The sequence below is a fragment of the Mesitornis unicolor genome, unplaced genomic scaffold, assembly GCF_000695765.1.
Source record: "Mesitornis unicolor isolate BGI_N332 unplaced genomic scaffold, ASM69576v1 scaffold3841, whole genome shotgun sequence".
Taxonomy (NCBI): Eukaryota; Metazoa; Chordata; class Aves; order Mesitornithiformes; family Mesitornithidae; genus Mesitornis; species Mesitornis unicolor.
The window spans coordinates 24584-40320 of NW_010161532.1; the positions used below are offsets into that span (position 1 = coordinate 24584).

Here is a 15737-nt window from a genome sequence, read left to right on the forward strand (position 1 = left end):
CAAAGACGGTGGCCTCCGATGTGCCTGTAGGAGCAAAGGGGTTTGGCCGTTGCAGAGACACCCTGCTCTGTTAAATGCTCACTGAGTGAGTCCCCCATCAGGAGAGTAAGGCTGTGACAGCGGCAACCATATCGCTGCTGCCATGGGGCTTCTGTCCCCATCACCACATCCCCAGGGCGGCTGCGATGCATAGTGCTTGGGGCAGCTTGGTTTTGCTAGGGCTACCTCTGGGGAAAATCTCCGCTGCAAACATGAGTTGTACAAATCTTATGTTCATTAAATTAGGTTTGTGTCCTAGCCTGGCACCTTAGGCCAGGCCTGGCATTGCTCTTTCCAGCTGGGACCCCCATGGTGTCTGTGGGACCCCATACCCCAGGAGATGGGGAGAGGGGCCAGCGCCAAAACATGAGGCTGGAGGCACAAATGGGTTTTGCGGCTGGATGCCAGGTGACGGATGGACTGCGGCCACCCCTGCACCCTCAGCACTGCCCCCCTCCCACCAGAGCTGGCTGCTAAAACGACAAACCCGGCAGCACCCATAGCATGCTTTGTGGCACCGAGGCAATGAGCAGGACCATGCAGGGCAGGCTGAATGATGGGCTCGATTTCTGCAGCTATCTGCAGCGAGGGAGCAGGGTGAGGTGCAGAAGTGGGACAGACAGATGAAGCAAGAGACGGCGAGGACGTGGCAGCAGCTTCATTTCCAGGGACTTTTGCAAAGAAGTTTGCAGCGTGCCGGGCAGGAGCCACTCAGAGCTCCTGAGAGCTCAGGTTTGCTTTGGTCGCTGCCTTTTTACAACCCTTTTTTTGGAAACCTCCCCAGCCGGCTGGACAGACACAGAGACACACACATGCAGGCAAAGCAACCCTTGGATACTTATCCAGCAACGAAAGCATCACAAGAAGGAGAGAAAAGCAGCGTTTCCCCCCGCCGGGGCTGCACTTACCACGGCACGGCGAGGCGAGGTGAGCGGCTGCCGTCCCGCTGAGCCGAGCGGCCGCTGTCTGAGCTGGAGTCCCCTCCAATCACCGTTTTTATGGCCGGTTTCGTGCTGATGTCAGAGGCGAGCCCCAGCGAGGACCAAGCCGGGGTATCTCCCCTCCCCGCCGTACCCTCTCATCAAATCAGCACAGGGATTTTCGTGACTCATAAGGGACCATCATTTTATCTTCTGTTGGCTGAGGCAGATAGCTTGGGAGCACCGTTAATCCTTGTCCTTGACCCAGTGAAGTTTTCTGCGCCATCACCACGCTCACAGGGAGCCCCTCACCCAAAACCCACTTTGGAGGGTCAGTGAGGGATGCCACCCCAAATGCTCTGCCTGCACATCGGGGTCTCACTGCTGCAAACTGGCTTCTCTGCAGGGATTACGCTAGATGCCACCATCCTTTGCCTTCAAATCCCCCCAAAAAAGTTGCTTTGGGGGTATCAGAAAATGAAATTCAGAGCAGAGGGGAAGGCAACTTGCTGGGGTGTGCAGGCTGGGAGGAGTGGGCTCGTCCCTGCAGCGTGGGATCTTCAAACCTCCCATTTTAAAATGGGTTAGACTACCCCCAGATGAAGGTTTCTGATGATGCTTGTTCTGCCAGATGCAACACTGGAGGAGCCAGCTCAGGTCCCCAGCATGGGGGGCAGTCAGGGTCCAAACACACATCTACCCCTAGACAAAGCTGGGACTTTGAGAGACATCCCGAAACAAGGACATCTCTGTGTTAGCCAGAAGACACTGTCACTGGTGGGGTGTGGGCAGGGGGAAGGAGTCTGCCTGCCACCTCCACATTGCATTGCCCCCCAACAGATCATCTCCTGCTGCCATCAGCTCTGATGCCTCAGTGCAGAGAGTGCTGAGGGATGGTCACAGGAGCAGTGTGAGTCAGAGGGTGACAGCTACAGAGGGGCATCAAAGGCAGAGAAAGGGGTGAAGAGAGGAGAAAAATAAAACCATCACCCAAGGAAAACCAGACCCGGGGCTCAGCACAGTGCTCTGCACTCCAAGATTGTCGCTATTATTTAATACAGATTTAAAGCAACCCCTCGATGTTGTGAGCTTGTGTTGCCAAATTTGTGCTGCCAAACTTGATCCTGGGTTTCCATGCAGGTCAGAGCAGCACATTTCAGGGGCAGTCCCTCCTTACCCCCCAGGATGCACATCCCCTTTGCCCGCCTGGCCTCGCTGCTGGGTACCACTGACCCACGCTCACTCCACCAGCAGTTCCACGACCAGCACCTGACACATTGTATTGGTATCCCATTCATCACCATCTCCCTCCATTCTGCTTTGGTGCTGCTGATTTGTCTTCTGACTGCTTTCACCTGCCTAGTTTTACTGTGAGGGGTGCACCAGCTGGTTAAAGGAGAGGATGAGGAAAGGAAGGAGCCTTCACTCATGAAAGCTGAAAAAACAGACACTGCAAAATGGGTCTAGTGAGGGGTGCGCCAGCTCGTTAAAGGAGAGGATGAGGAGAGGAAGGAGCCTTCACTCATGAGAGCTGAAAAAACAGACACTGCAAAATGGGTCTTAGGTTCTGGACACAAAATTGGCTTTATTGCGTGATTTAGTGTTTACATATATATGATCTCTACACCGGCAGGTGGGGCAGAAAACCAGCAAATAACACGGGTGACTACAGCCTGAACGACACTTTTTTGCACTGCTGAGGCTCACTGCAAGGACTTCTCCTCAGGGTCAAGTGTCTGAGCGGCTGAGTGGAAGGATTTGAGTTACGGTTGAAACCAGGTACAGCAAGAGGTGCGGCTGGGGGTAAGGCTGAACCCTTCAAGGGTGGGTGCAAATCCATAGCACTGCGCAGATCTTAGTGGAGCTCCAGCACGGAGCTGCTATCCTAGCACTGAGGCACCCAGCAACGCCACGGTGGCTGGGAAAGTTTCTACAACGGCGGTGGTTTGCGTTTGGCCTTCAGGCCAGAAGGATTTAACTTTAAAGTAAGAAACTGGTTTTGTTTCCATCTGGAAAGTCCAGACTACAGATTTACAAGACTGCTCTGGGATGACTGCAGGACCGATTTCTAGGCAGTTGGGAGTCTCTGCTACTACCAAAGCCTAATGTATGTGTTACCTGCATGAGAATTAACACTACTGCTCATAATTAATGTGGTTTTAGTTTAGATGCACAGAAATGGCTTAAAATGGTCCAGGTCAAGTGGCCATCGCTGGGAAACTGCCAGCATTGGTCTGACATCCCTGCTACAGCTGCAAGCCATCCTCCCCACATTGTCCACTGCAGGAGGGAGGTGGGGGCTAATAAGGACAAGGACCAGCAGGTACTGAGCAGGAGTTTAAGAGGAACCTCCTCCAAAGTTTTCTGCAAAAGAAAGCAACCCCCTCCCCATCCTGATGTCCTGGGCATGAGGACAGGGACTGTTCCAGCAGGGCTGGTGGACACGAAGAATTAAATGCTGGAGGAAAACAAACAATTTGGGGTTTCTGGGAGAGGGTGTTACCAATGCTGCTGTCACCTGGCAGGAGCCCATGGTCACTGCAGCCCCCAGAGGCCATCACAGCCTCTCCAAAGGACTGGATGGTCCTGCCAGGTCCTACAATCCCATCACTGGGGACAGGAGACATGTTAATCCACAAAGCACCTTTTGGCATGGGCTGACCCCTATGTGGAGTGGGGAAGGCCTCCAGAGAAGCACCCACACTGCGCTTGCTGGAGCCCTTCTAAACTTCCTGGTATAATTTCACAGGGAGAGGGGAGATCTTCAAGAACTGGAAAAACAAAACAACCCCTAAAAAGCACTTCAGCATTTCTTCAGCGTTTCTTCCACCTTTCTTGCCACTGCTTCCCACAAGTCTCACCTTGCTCATGTCCCCACATGGGCACTGCTGCTTCAGGCACAGTGGTGGCTGTGGAGGCTTCAGGTGAGAAGCCTCAGTGGGTGTTTACATGGCTTCATGCAAGATCTGTTAGCTTGCTGGGAGGGAGCCAGTGCTGCTCTCACCCTGCTTTGCTGCTTGTGGAAGGAAAGCAATGCTCCAAGGGACATTGCAGGGAGTTGGGATCAGTGCCGGCACATGAATCCCAGCCTGGGATGCCTGGGTCCACGCTCTACCTTGAGGACCCCTCAAGGGCATCCTGCGACTGCTGTCAGCTCTTGCTCCTGCTTGGCACCAGCATGGGAGAGCAGGGACAGGCACTGACAGCTTGTGTCAAGTGAGGGCCATGTCACTGCTCCTGGTCCCCATGCTGGAAAGCCACGCTGACATCAGGTCACTCCTGCTTTGCACCCTTCTGGTCCCCTTGGTTGACCCAGCACCAAAGAGCTGCCCAAAGCTGAGGTCTCATGCTTGCATCCTCCCAGGAGATTCCCTGGGCCCATGTCTGCACCCCAGTGCCTCACTCCTCACCACAGCAGCTCCTGGCAAGACCCCCTGCACATGGCCTCTGGATTCCTTCCTGTCTGGGGTTTCAGGGAGAGATGGGAGCAGGAGAAGGAAGAGCAAGCGTTGTGGGGAAGACGGTGAGGCTTTGCGCTGAGGTCTTGAATCGTCAGTGAAATGCAGTGGCAGGAGGTCCCCCTCTCCTCAGGACAAGTGGGTCATCACAGGCTTCTGCAAGGCATTGGGGGAGAACCTCAGCTCACCACTGCACCCACACCACCCTGAGCCACCCCCGCAAGGAGAACAGCACGCTCCCTGTCCTATCCAACTGCCATTGCATGAGGCAAGGACTTGCTCCACCCCATGGACCACACAGACCATTCAAACATATACATCTTGTCTGGCCCCCTTGCCCTGGGGCTTATGACATCCCAGACCTCATGGTGTGATGCCCAGGTGTGTCTGCCCTCACCAGCCAGCTTGGTGAGACCAATGCTGAGAGCTGGGGGCTCCACTGGCTTAAGGGGAGCATGGGGAAGGGAGGTCCCCTACAGAGCCCAGGCCAGCAACCCTCCTGGGCAGCTGGGTTCATACCGCAAAGAGCCGCTCCACTCTTCTGTTCTTCCCATTGGGGTTTCTCTGTGTCAAGGAGCCACGGTAGATGGAGTTGCGGTCAAAGGAGTCATCAAGACCTGCAGTAAAAGAAGTAAAGATGGGCAGCAGGTCCTCATCCAACTTTCTAGAGGTTTCAGTTACCCAACAAGCCACTTGGGTTTTACTGTCCCTTGCTTGCTGTGGTTTTGGATGCATCACTGCATTTCCCTCTCCAGGAGGATGGTGGGAAGCCCTTTGACAACAGGGAGGCAAAAGCTGCTACTACTCAGGTTTCCAGAGTGCCATGCAAACGGTGTCAGCCTGCCAGCAGTCAACTCCCAAGACCTCTGCTCTGGAAACCTCCATGGTACAGAAAATCCCAGCCTGCAAAGAGGTCTCACAGCTCACGCCTATGACTCTCTCTTGACCTACTAAGGCCCTCTCCTTCTCTACCGCCAATGACTGCTAACTGCACCTTTGCAGGCACAACTTTGCGAGTTGGGGAGGGCAGTCAGGAGGCTGAGTTGTCCCATCACCCTGCCCAGGCAGAGGGGATTAGGCTCGCCCGGTGAGTCTGTCCTGATTTCACTTCCCTCTATTTCCTTTGTGGGGCTGACATGTCCCCTGGGCTGCCTTTATCTGCCTGCCCTTTGCGGGAAGGAGAGCAGGTAATGACTCCTCACATGAGGAGAGGGGACCTTTCCACCTACCAGCCTCAGACTGGGAAACAGGACTGTTAATTGTCTGTGTGCATGGGGGAAATGCGATTCTTTCTTTGCATTAAATGATCTTTTCCCCTCTTCCCTCCCTTCATCTTTCATTATCTGGAAGGAAAGCCACTCTTTCTGCCTTTAAGCTTATGAGGTGAGATAAGAGAAAAGTAGAAAAGTAATTTCCTAGTGGGTCTTGCTGATATGGGTCAGAATGAAAGGTTTCTAGTGATTGCCACCTGCCACGCAAGCTGCTGTGCCAAGTTTCAGGTCACCATCTACTTCGAAGCACTGCCGGTTGTCATAGCTTAGCTGTGGCAGGCCTCATGACCACCACCAGAGACCAGCAGTCAAGGCAGGTGGGCAACAGACTCAAGGATACCTGCCCCAAGATGTCCAAGTGAGGAAGAAATCGCTATCAGAAGAGATGATGGGCTTAGGCGAGGCTTTGATGTCTAACACCCAATGGGATGACACAAATGAAGTAAAGCAGATGTCTCCCTAGACTCTGGGGTGGCAAGAGCCCAGGCTGCAGAGAAGGTCCTGGTTCTTGGAGGTCAGCCAGATCTCTGCTCCGCCATCACTATCGCTGATCCTGCCAGCTCTCTCCTCCTTTCTAAGGTCTCCCCTGTGGCTGTCCTCACAGGAGGCCACGAGCACAGGGAAGGGGACTCCTAGTGTAGACACACAACTGGGAGCAGAGGGAGAGGACTGAGCATCCCCTAAAGCCCAGCCCATCCACAGGTCCCCACCTCCCACAGGCAGAGCCCAGGTAATTCTCCTTACCGGCAATTTCGAGTGGACTGTTGAACTTCCTCCTGAACACCTGCAGTCCGGGCATCGCCTGCAAGAGAAGGGGAGCAGCCTGCTGTGGGGAAGGGGATGGGAGGACAGAGGTCCCCCCCGGGGCCACCATTTCAAAAACAGCTTCCTGGAGACCCTGGTTGTCCCCAGCCTTAATGCTGTGCTGTGTGCACACCAGAAAGCTGCACTAGCTGTCATAAGTTAAACACATACTCACTTTAATGTCATCCGAAGACTCCCCTGGGCTACTGCTGGTGGGACCGGGAGAGTGGAGGCTGGCAGCCTGTGAGCAGAGGAAGGACAGAGATTTCTCTGGGAGTGCAGAGGAGGCAGGCGACTCAGTCTGCCTTTCTTTGCATTGCCACCTCTTTTGGTTTTAGCCTGGACTGATCTCAAGCAAAAGAGGCAGCGCACTGCCAGAGCAGCAACTCTGCCTGATAGACTGCCGTTATGAAAATCAGTACAGGAACAGAGAAGTTGAGTCTAGGCTGTGGTGCATGCAGCAGCCCTCTGCGCCCTCCCTGCAGCCCTGGGAAGAGGACTACTCCCCAGATACAAAATCTTCCCTTGATGCATGTCAGGAAATGGCATTGTGCCCCATCACTCAGTGAGACAGCCACTTTCAGAGCCTTGGGCCCGAGTACCAAGCAGCAGGGAGAGAGCTAGGCACAGCTCAGCAAACCAGGCAGCCCTTCATGGCAGCAGTGACCTGGGGGAGCACATACATCTGGAGGTTGGGACCTCTCATATCCACTCTCCTCCACGCTCACCTGCCAGCTCGACTTCTTCCTTGCCTTTTCCACTGACTTCACTGTCAGCCCTGCAGCAGATAGAGCTGCAATTCGAGATTCGATGTCTGATACCTTTAGAAAGAGGAACAAAACATACAGATGGTGGCCAGAGAATCCATCACTGACCTTGTCTGCCATCACAGGCTTGGGGTTTGGACAACACAGCTCTCAAAGCCAAGCCCTCACCTCACTCTCTGCCTGCTGCACCTGAGCAGCTGCTGAGGCTACTTTGTCCTCCAGCTCTGACAGCTCGGAGTCGGTAGCGCCACTGTGCTGAGCCCCGTCCTCAAGCTCCTTCAGTGTCTTCTCAAGCTGGTAGGTCTTCCCAGCAGTCAGGTACACCTGAAACACACACACAGAAAAATACATTGCAGAATTAACCTCCCTGGGGTCCTCTTCTCCTGGTGTGACCGCAGCCTCAGATGCAACAGCTCCTGTCACTATTTTGCAACCGCCTTCTTGCCTTGCAGCACAGACAGTACCAGTTAGCTCTGGCAGGGCTTTTAATCTCATTTTCTCCTTTCCTCAGGCCTTTCAAGAGCAATTACCAAATGAGCCCAGTGGTAAAAGGCTCAATGGGAACACAGGAAGGACCAAAACTTGGTGACCTACTCAAGTACACCACATCAGCACCTTCATGCTGTGTGCTCAGAGGGGAGGCAGGTAACTGCAAACAAGCACAGGCTGCCATGTCCCATGGTGGCAGCAAGCTAGGAAGGAGATAGACTGACCCTCCAAATCCACTCAGTCTTTTTGAAGGGTGTCTGCACTGCTGGGTTTCCTGGGAGTAGGGTCAGGATTTAAGAATTTGGCCCTGGGTTAACCAACCCAGCCCCTGCAAAAGGCAGCTTTGCCCAGGAACTGCACCGGATCAACAGGAATGATCCCGGCTGAGACTTCCAGCAAACATGCACAAATGGAGCCCAGCACAGTGATGGGGTGAAGTAGGGAGTGCTGACTGGGAATGCACGGTGGCTACGGGAAGTAATGCATTACTTGTGCTGATAAGACAAGGACCCACCCCATTAAAACCACTGGTCTTGCTGTCCTTTGCCTCCTCCTGGGTTGGTACACAGATGGGAGTCCAAGCAAGGCAATTTAGGAAACAATGTCACTATAGAATCATAGAATCACTTAGGTTGGAAAAGACCTTTAAGATCATTGAATCCAACCATAAACTTTGCACTGCCAAGTGCAATACTAAACCATGTCCCTAAGCACCTTGTCTACTCATCTTTTAAATATCTCCAGGGATGGTTACTCCACCAGTTCCCTGGGCAGCCCATTCCAGTGCCTGATAACCCTTTCAGTGAAAAAAAATTTCCTAATATCCTCCCCTGGCACAACTTGAGGATGTTTCCTCTCATCCTATTGCTTGTTACTTGGGAGAAGAGACTAAGCCCCACCTCGCCACAACCTCCTTTCAGGTAATTGTAGAGGGCAATAAGGTCTCATCTCAGCCTCCTCTTCTCCAGGCTAAACCAACCTCAGTTCCCTCAGCTGCTCCTCAATAAGACTTGTGCTCCAGACCCCTCACCAGCTTCGTTGCTCTTCACTGAACACATTCCAGTGCCTCAATGTCCTTATTGTAAAGAGGGGCCCAAAACTGAGCACAGTATTCAAGGTATGGCCTCACCAGTGCTGAGTCTGGAGGAATGATCACTGCCCTGCTCCTGCTGGCCACACAGTTTCTCACACAAGCCAGGATGCTCTTGGCCTTCTTGGCCACCTGGGCACACTGCTGGCTCATATTCAACTAGTTGTTGACCACCACCCCCTATTCCTTTTCCACCAGGCACCTCTCCAGCCACTCATCCCCAAGCCTGTCACGTTGCATGGGGTTGTTGAGACCTAAGTATACGTATGCAGTCACATAAGATGATCACATGGGTTGTGGACACTGTTTTGCTGTTTGATCCCAAAACCTTGGTACTGCTAAAGTAACTCCTGCTACTCCAGCCTTCTACTTTTTTTGCACAATACCAGGAGGGTATTGTGCAAAACTGCCTGGCACGAGCGCCCTGCACACACTGAGGTACCAAGCATCCACCTAAATCACAGCAATATGCCCCACAGGTCCCATGGGTCCCAGTGCAAACCTTGAAACCACGGCTGATTGGAACCATTTGTGGGTGCCAACTATCTGTGAAGCTGCTCAACTTGTGAGTCACAGAGACACAAGCTGTTCTTGGGTCATCAAACTCTCCCGGTGCCCTCCGAGGTAGGTGGCATCCCCTGGAGAGCAGTGAGCCAGCCATGACTCAGCCAAGGCCCCCAAGGGAACAGCAGTATGACCACACAGCTCCTGGGGCTGTCTACCTACAGCCTTGCCCCTGTCCCACCACTGTTGGCAGCAGCACTAAGCCCAAAGCTCACATCTTTCCCAGCCCCATTGCCTCTCCCAAGAGAAGGGGAACCTCAAAACCTTCATGCAGTCACCCCTCTTGGGGTGCATTTGGCCAGAAAGCAGCCAGGTGGTGCAGTTTCCAAGCACACTCTGCTCCCAGCAGCTTTATGTCTAAGCTTTCCCCGATGAGAGACAGAGCGTGTTACAATGCCCTGCTCACCATCACAGGATGTTTCTGACAGCAAAACCCAACCACCCAGATGGAGATGCAACTCTTCAGCCCATCTTTGAACTGCTCCTTTGCAGCTTGGTAAACAGCACTGCAGATGCAATCTATTTCCCACAGGGAATCGATTCATACGGGTTTACAGCAGCTAAAAACAAAAAGAGTCAGTGCTTCACAGTGTCACACAAACCTAGCAGGGGATTATGCTCTAGATGTAAACTTATCACCTGCATGACCCCATCAGCCCCAGGCACAAGGCAGCCTTAGTGAACAGGTAGGTCATGCTATCCTCGTTCGTAAAAGCCTTGGTGAAGTGCAGCACTGGGGAGGAACCAAAGACAAGCTACAGCAAGCTGGGGCCTACACTTGGCCTCTCTCCCTGGCAGTCACCTGGGGGTAACCGGGGGTCAAGGCAAGGGAAGCCATAAGACATGGCATCTGCACTCACCACTGAGCCATCTCCCTCGTAAGACAGCCCTGGCCACGGTTAAGACCAGGCTCTTGAAGACCTCTGTGGTGTCCCTCCTTTTAATGCTGATCTACCCACTGACAAGAAATCTGGGGGGAATCCTCTGTATTCTCACACCGCCCCCTGCCCTCCCTGCTTACAGAAAGCTCTCGTGAACCTTACGTTTTCTTCAAGCTCACGGTAGGCTTCGGCCACCTCTTTCCTGTCTCCCAGGCTGGGAAGCTGCCCTGTGGGGAGGGCACAGCCACTGTTGCACTGGCTTTCTCCATGCAACGACTCATACACTGCTTTCTCCGTGGCATTTACAGCTCTCAGTACTTTGGCTGTGATTTCGCTCAAAGCCTGAGCGGATGACCTCTGCAAACACCCGGCACAGCCAAAGCAGAGGGTGGAAGGGAGGAAAAAAAAAAGGACATTATTTTAACATGAGGTATAAAACAGCACAAGAGAGGGGTGAAAGGGGCATCAGACCTTCATGAGCTGGAGGAAGATGGAGAAGCGGTAATTAAAGGGCTTACGCTGTTCCTGAAGGGCTCTCCACTGAAGACAGATGCGTGGCTAAAGCAGAGCTTTGATCTCAGCCCGTGCTTTCGGAAGGATGGCTGTGACAAAAGAAGTCATCTCAAAAGGCTTGGAAAAGAGGTTACAAAGGGATGTGTTGCTCACCAGAAGTGGTGCCACCAGAGCTGTCTTGACAGCAGCAGCACCTGGCCACCCGAAGGCCACTCAGTTACTCAGCAGTTAAGGTTTAATTGCAGCATATTGCTTTACGCTTCAGCAGGCCTGAGCATGGATGCAAATAACTCCTTAAGTTTGTGGCAAAAAAAACCCCCAAACAACCCACAAAATTATTGTATTGCCAGAACTTGGGACTAATGTCCCCTTCCCACCGTAAGGAGCACTGATGGCAATAAAGCTTGGAAGTGCTGCCTTTTGCTTGATAAGGCACTAAGCACGTGTAAAAATGGGCTGAAGAAGCTCATCATCTCTCTCTCAACTGATAATTCCCTAGAAACCAAGGAGATGGGGGCGATATATGGACTGGTGACAAACAGTCATGTTTACAACTGCACATATTTCCAGGCGTGCTGTCCTGCAGACAACCAGCTAACTCAGTCCAGCTGTTATTTTTATCATTTTATGGTGCCTTCATGGTACAGCAGAGTTTCTTTACATTTCCCATTAAGACCGTGTGCTTTCATCACAGTGCTCCCCAGTTACCAGACTTCCTCCTGACTTCAGAGGAGACTCACCTGAAAACAAACTCAGAATCATGCCAAACCCAAGCATGGATCTGGTATAAGGAAAGATGCTGTTAAAAAAAACCCATCCATGCTGACACAGCCTTTAACCAAGGCTGGTCCATCTACATCACTCAGACATTCCTAACTCAATACTGCATGAGTGCTGCCATGAAGCAAAAAGCTGAGTTTTGTTTCACTTCTCAGATTTGGTTCTGCTTGAGCTGGGTCTCTTTTAGCTTAGGAGCTGTCACGAAGCCTGCATGGCCCCACTGAGAGGCAACAACTATGCCTGTATCCTCCCTGCTTCGTAGCTGAGTTTTGATCAAAGAAAGTAGCAAATCTGGAGAATCCAGGCTTCAATTTATAAGAATCAAGAAGCTGAAACTCATATCCCATTAACATTTCCCTATTCCTCAGTGCAGGTCAGGGTTTGAGCGTCTGTCTGCTGCAGATCAACAGCTCACACAGGAGTGAGTTACCTTATCCCCTTTGCTGCAATTAACTGGAAAAAAAAGGTTACTAAGAAGATGCACATTGTTCAACCCATGAGCAGTAGCGAAGTCTGGCTGCAGCAGTCATCTTAAAGCAGCTTTCAGGAAAAAGGAGGCAGTAAAGGCAAGTTTCAGTAAGGATGCAGGGCACTGCTGATCCAGCGGCAGCGAGAGCACAGCAAACAGCACCCTAAAGGGTGAAGGAAGCTGTTCTGGGAACAGCCGCTTGCTCTAATCCTGAGATTTTATGTATAGCCATGCAGAGACTCATACCTGACAGAGACTCACTAAATGCACCACATGCGTACACGCAGCCACACTCTCCAAGCCCAGCAGCAGCCAGGTTTTGCCTTGCGAGGCTGAGGAACAAAAGCACGTTAAAGAGAGGACTTGTGGCACCATGAAAGTCTCCACGGCCTCAGACAAAAGGAGCTCTGCAGGAGAGGAAAGGGGCAGTGTGGCCCTCACTTGCTTCTTTTGCCACGCTTACCAGCGATGGACGTGTCAGAACACACATGTACTCCATCCACTGCCAAGGCAGAAGGGATGGAATGAACAAATAAGCCATTAGAGACCCAACAAGGAATGCTGACCTCTCTATTTTGTGCTAACGGACCATATCAGGAGGATCTGCACAACTGGGGACACGCAAGATCTCCCTTCCTTTCTGAGCGACCTGAGCCACCATCGGCTGCTTGTCCCCAGTGCTGTCACCCATTCCTACTGCCTGCCAGGCAAGGCGAGGTGTAAGATGCCCAGCACCTCCGTCTGCTATTGCTCTCCAGCCAGGGAAGCAATTCTCCCCTGCAAGCTGCAGGCAAGCAAACACCTCTCCAGCCCTGCCACGGCAGAAAAGCAGATCTTCAAAAGGCATCCAGCAGGCAGGGGGATAAATCAGACCTGCACTGGGCCATGGAGTGTGGGACCCTCTGGAGTCATGGGAACAGGGCTGCATGGATGCTGTGATCCTTCCTTCTCTCCCCAACCCATGTCCCCATGGATCAACCATCACTGAGAAGGGAACAGAGCCAGCACAGTGCTAGAAGTACAGCACTGACCTAGCAGAGTGAAAGTGAGACCAGGGATTTTGAGACTCAGGAGCACTGACAGGTCTGGAAGAGACGTTTCAAGCTGTAGCAGGGGTCTGACAGACACTGACAGTACTAAATCACCACTCAGCTCTTCTCCCATCCCAGGACTCCCTTCTCCATAATGACAACCAGATCCTGAGGCAACTCTTATAAATAGATGTGGAGGTTGTGTATCTCTCCATGACAGGCCTGCAAGACCTCTAAGAGACTTTACTTTTATCTCTTGGATAAGACTGGGAGAGCCAATAAGGCCAGAGGTCCAGATACAGTACCCTGGGTCTTACCTATCCCTTGACACCTCATTTAAGCAGGCAGCTGAGCCAGACAGCACTGGGAGGCACCAAGGTGGAAGTGTAGGACAGAAGAAGAGATGCATTACCACAGTGTCAGCTATAAGCCACCAAGAGCAGAAGGAACCGCAGATGGAGCCGAGAACAGTATGGGTGGGAGGACACAGCTTACCTTTCGAATATCTCTGGCCATGTCATCACTGGAGGAACTAATCTCTGCCTTCTTCACTCTCTTCTCTTCTTCGCGCTCCTCTTCTTCAGACGAGACTTCTTTGTCGCTGATGTTGCTAGCCAGCTCTTCCAGCTTCCTCTTCAACTCTTCCTCCTCAGCATCAGGATCAAGTTGAGACTCTGGGGCTGGAGACTGAAGGAGCAGAAAAAGGAAGCTGTGTAAGAGTCTCCTGTGGTGGACGATGGGGTATGCCCAGATTTCTGACACACTCACCAAAACTGGCCACCAGAGGAGCTTGAGAAGTGCTCCACGAGTGGACTTTGCAAAGGGGACTTAGAGCCCCTTCTCCACAACCATTTTCACAAGGAGAAGCCAGACTAACAGGGGAGCAGCAGAGGTCAGCAAACTGCGCTCCAGCTCCATGCTGAGGAATACAAACCCATGACCTAAAGAATCTCCATTCCCATTTCCCCCCACCCCCAGAACTTGTTTGTTTTCCCCTGTGGAAAATTGCCCTTCCCCACCCCCCCCCCCCCCCAGATTTGGGGCCAAAAATCATTGCATTTTCATTAGGAACTGACTGGTGGGCTCTGAAGGCAGAGATCACAGTGACCCAAAGACACAGACCACCAGGCCAAGGAAAGCAGTCACATGAACTATTGCTCCCCAAGGAAGCTTTCGGAGTCTTCTAGGTAATATTATTTGCAATGAAAAAATATGCAGCAAATTTACGTGTAGGACAGATGGCGTATTTCCACCCAGCTCTGTTATTAGCTGCAATTCATGTTACCTAGGGAAGAATCCTATTAAACTCCCAGGTGCTAGAAGGGACCTCCAGAGGTTATTGAACTCATTGTCCCTTGTGTTAAGACAGGAATACATTTATCTGTGTCACACCTGATGGGTTTTTGTCTAAGCTGTTTTTAACAACCCTGAAAAACAGCATCCGCAGCAGGCAATCTTTCTCCCAGGCAACCTTTTCCTGGGCTCTGCTATCCTTTCTGCTAGAAAGCTTTGCTTAATAGTTAACCTCGACCTGTATCACAGCAGTTTAGACCCATTGCCTCTACTCTGATCTGCCCTAGACACGGGAACACAGCATGGGAACACACAAACCTGCACATTTCCTACTCCATCGGTCATGTTTACTGACAGAAACACTGAATGGTTACAGACATGGCCATCCCTGTTACAAATTTTAAGAAAAAAGAAGAAATTGCAGTTTCATCTATGCCTAGGGGACTCCTGTGTAATTATCACTGTCCGTTCTACCGAGGTGTCAGCCACCAGAGCAGCTCAAGGTGATGGGTTCGCACAAAGGAAAAGATGAGTACACAGTCTAAAATTAGAAATCCAAAGTCAATGTTGAGTGACCTAAGTATTCACAGATTCTATATCGTTGCCCAGCTTTAACTTAATTTAGCTGTTTCCTTCCAAGGTTGACAGCATGATAAGACAAAGGCTGCTCAGAAGAGATACGAAAATCCTTCTTGACTCAGATGTCATATTCACAATAACCAGGTGACTTCCTCATGTGTACTAACTGAGTCTCCCATGATTTCAAATGAGGTGTCACAGGTCGGTGGATATACCAACGCCCATGTAACAATACTCCTGAAATCAGCATTTCACAAAGTATCAGCCTGAAACCCAATTTTCCTTGTGCAAGGAAGGCACTAGCTTGGCACAGGGGCCTAAATGCTGTGGGTTAAATTTGGTTCTGTTTCTGACCTGCTGTGCAATGTTTTCTGAGGCACTCCATCACCTGGGACTAGAGAAGAGCTTCCAGGGCCAAAACAGAGGACTGAAATCAAACAACCTGAATCATTTTGTCTCTCCTCACCCTGCAGTGCTAGCTGTTTCAGAGCAGGGGAAGGGACCCCCCTCCAATGAGCAGGGGAAGGGACCAGCACAGCCCATGCTTTCTCCCTGCAGGGTGCCCCAGCTTTGCCCGGTTACCTCGTCAGAGCGCACCAGGATTTTTTCCTCCAAGCGGTACAGCATGCGTTCGATTGCGGACATGCGTTTGTTGAGCTCATGAATCTGGAGGAAATGAGAGAGAGAAAGAAAAGAAGTAGAGAACAGACCGGCCACCGCTGCCAAGACAGTGAGAAAACAGAGCAACCAGCAGAAGAAAGCAAGCAGCAAGACACCGCCACCACGGGC

At 51.8% G+C, this 15737-nt stretch overlaps 1 protein-coding gene across 1 annotated transcript in view; it reads right to left on the reverse strand.

Moving 5' to 3' along the window:
- Window positions 1-4546: 4546 nt before the first annotated feature.
- MLPH (melanophilin) overlaps window positions 4547-15737 on the reverse strand; it is a 27472-nt gene continuing 16281 nt past the window's right edge. Inside the window, 9 exon segments of the mRNA XM_010193258.1 lie at window positions 4547-4573; window positions 4937-5034; window positions 6433-6490; window positions 6668-6733; window positions 7221-7313; window positions 7428-7583; window positions 10446-10640; window positions 13572-13763; window positions 15531-15614. Of these exon segments, the coding sequence (XP_010191560.1) occupies window positions 4547-4573; window positions 4937-5034; window positions 6433-6490; window positions 6668-6733; window positions 7221-7313; window positions 7428-7583; window positions 10446-10640; window positions 13572-13763; window positions 15531-15614 (969 nt within the window).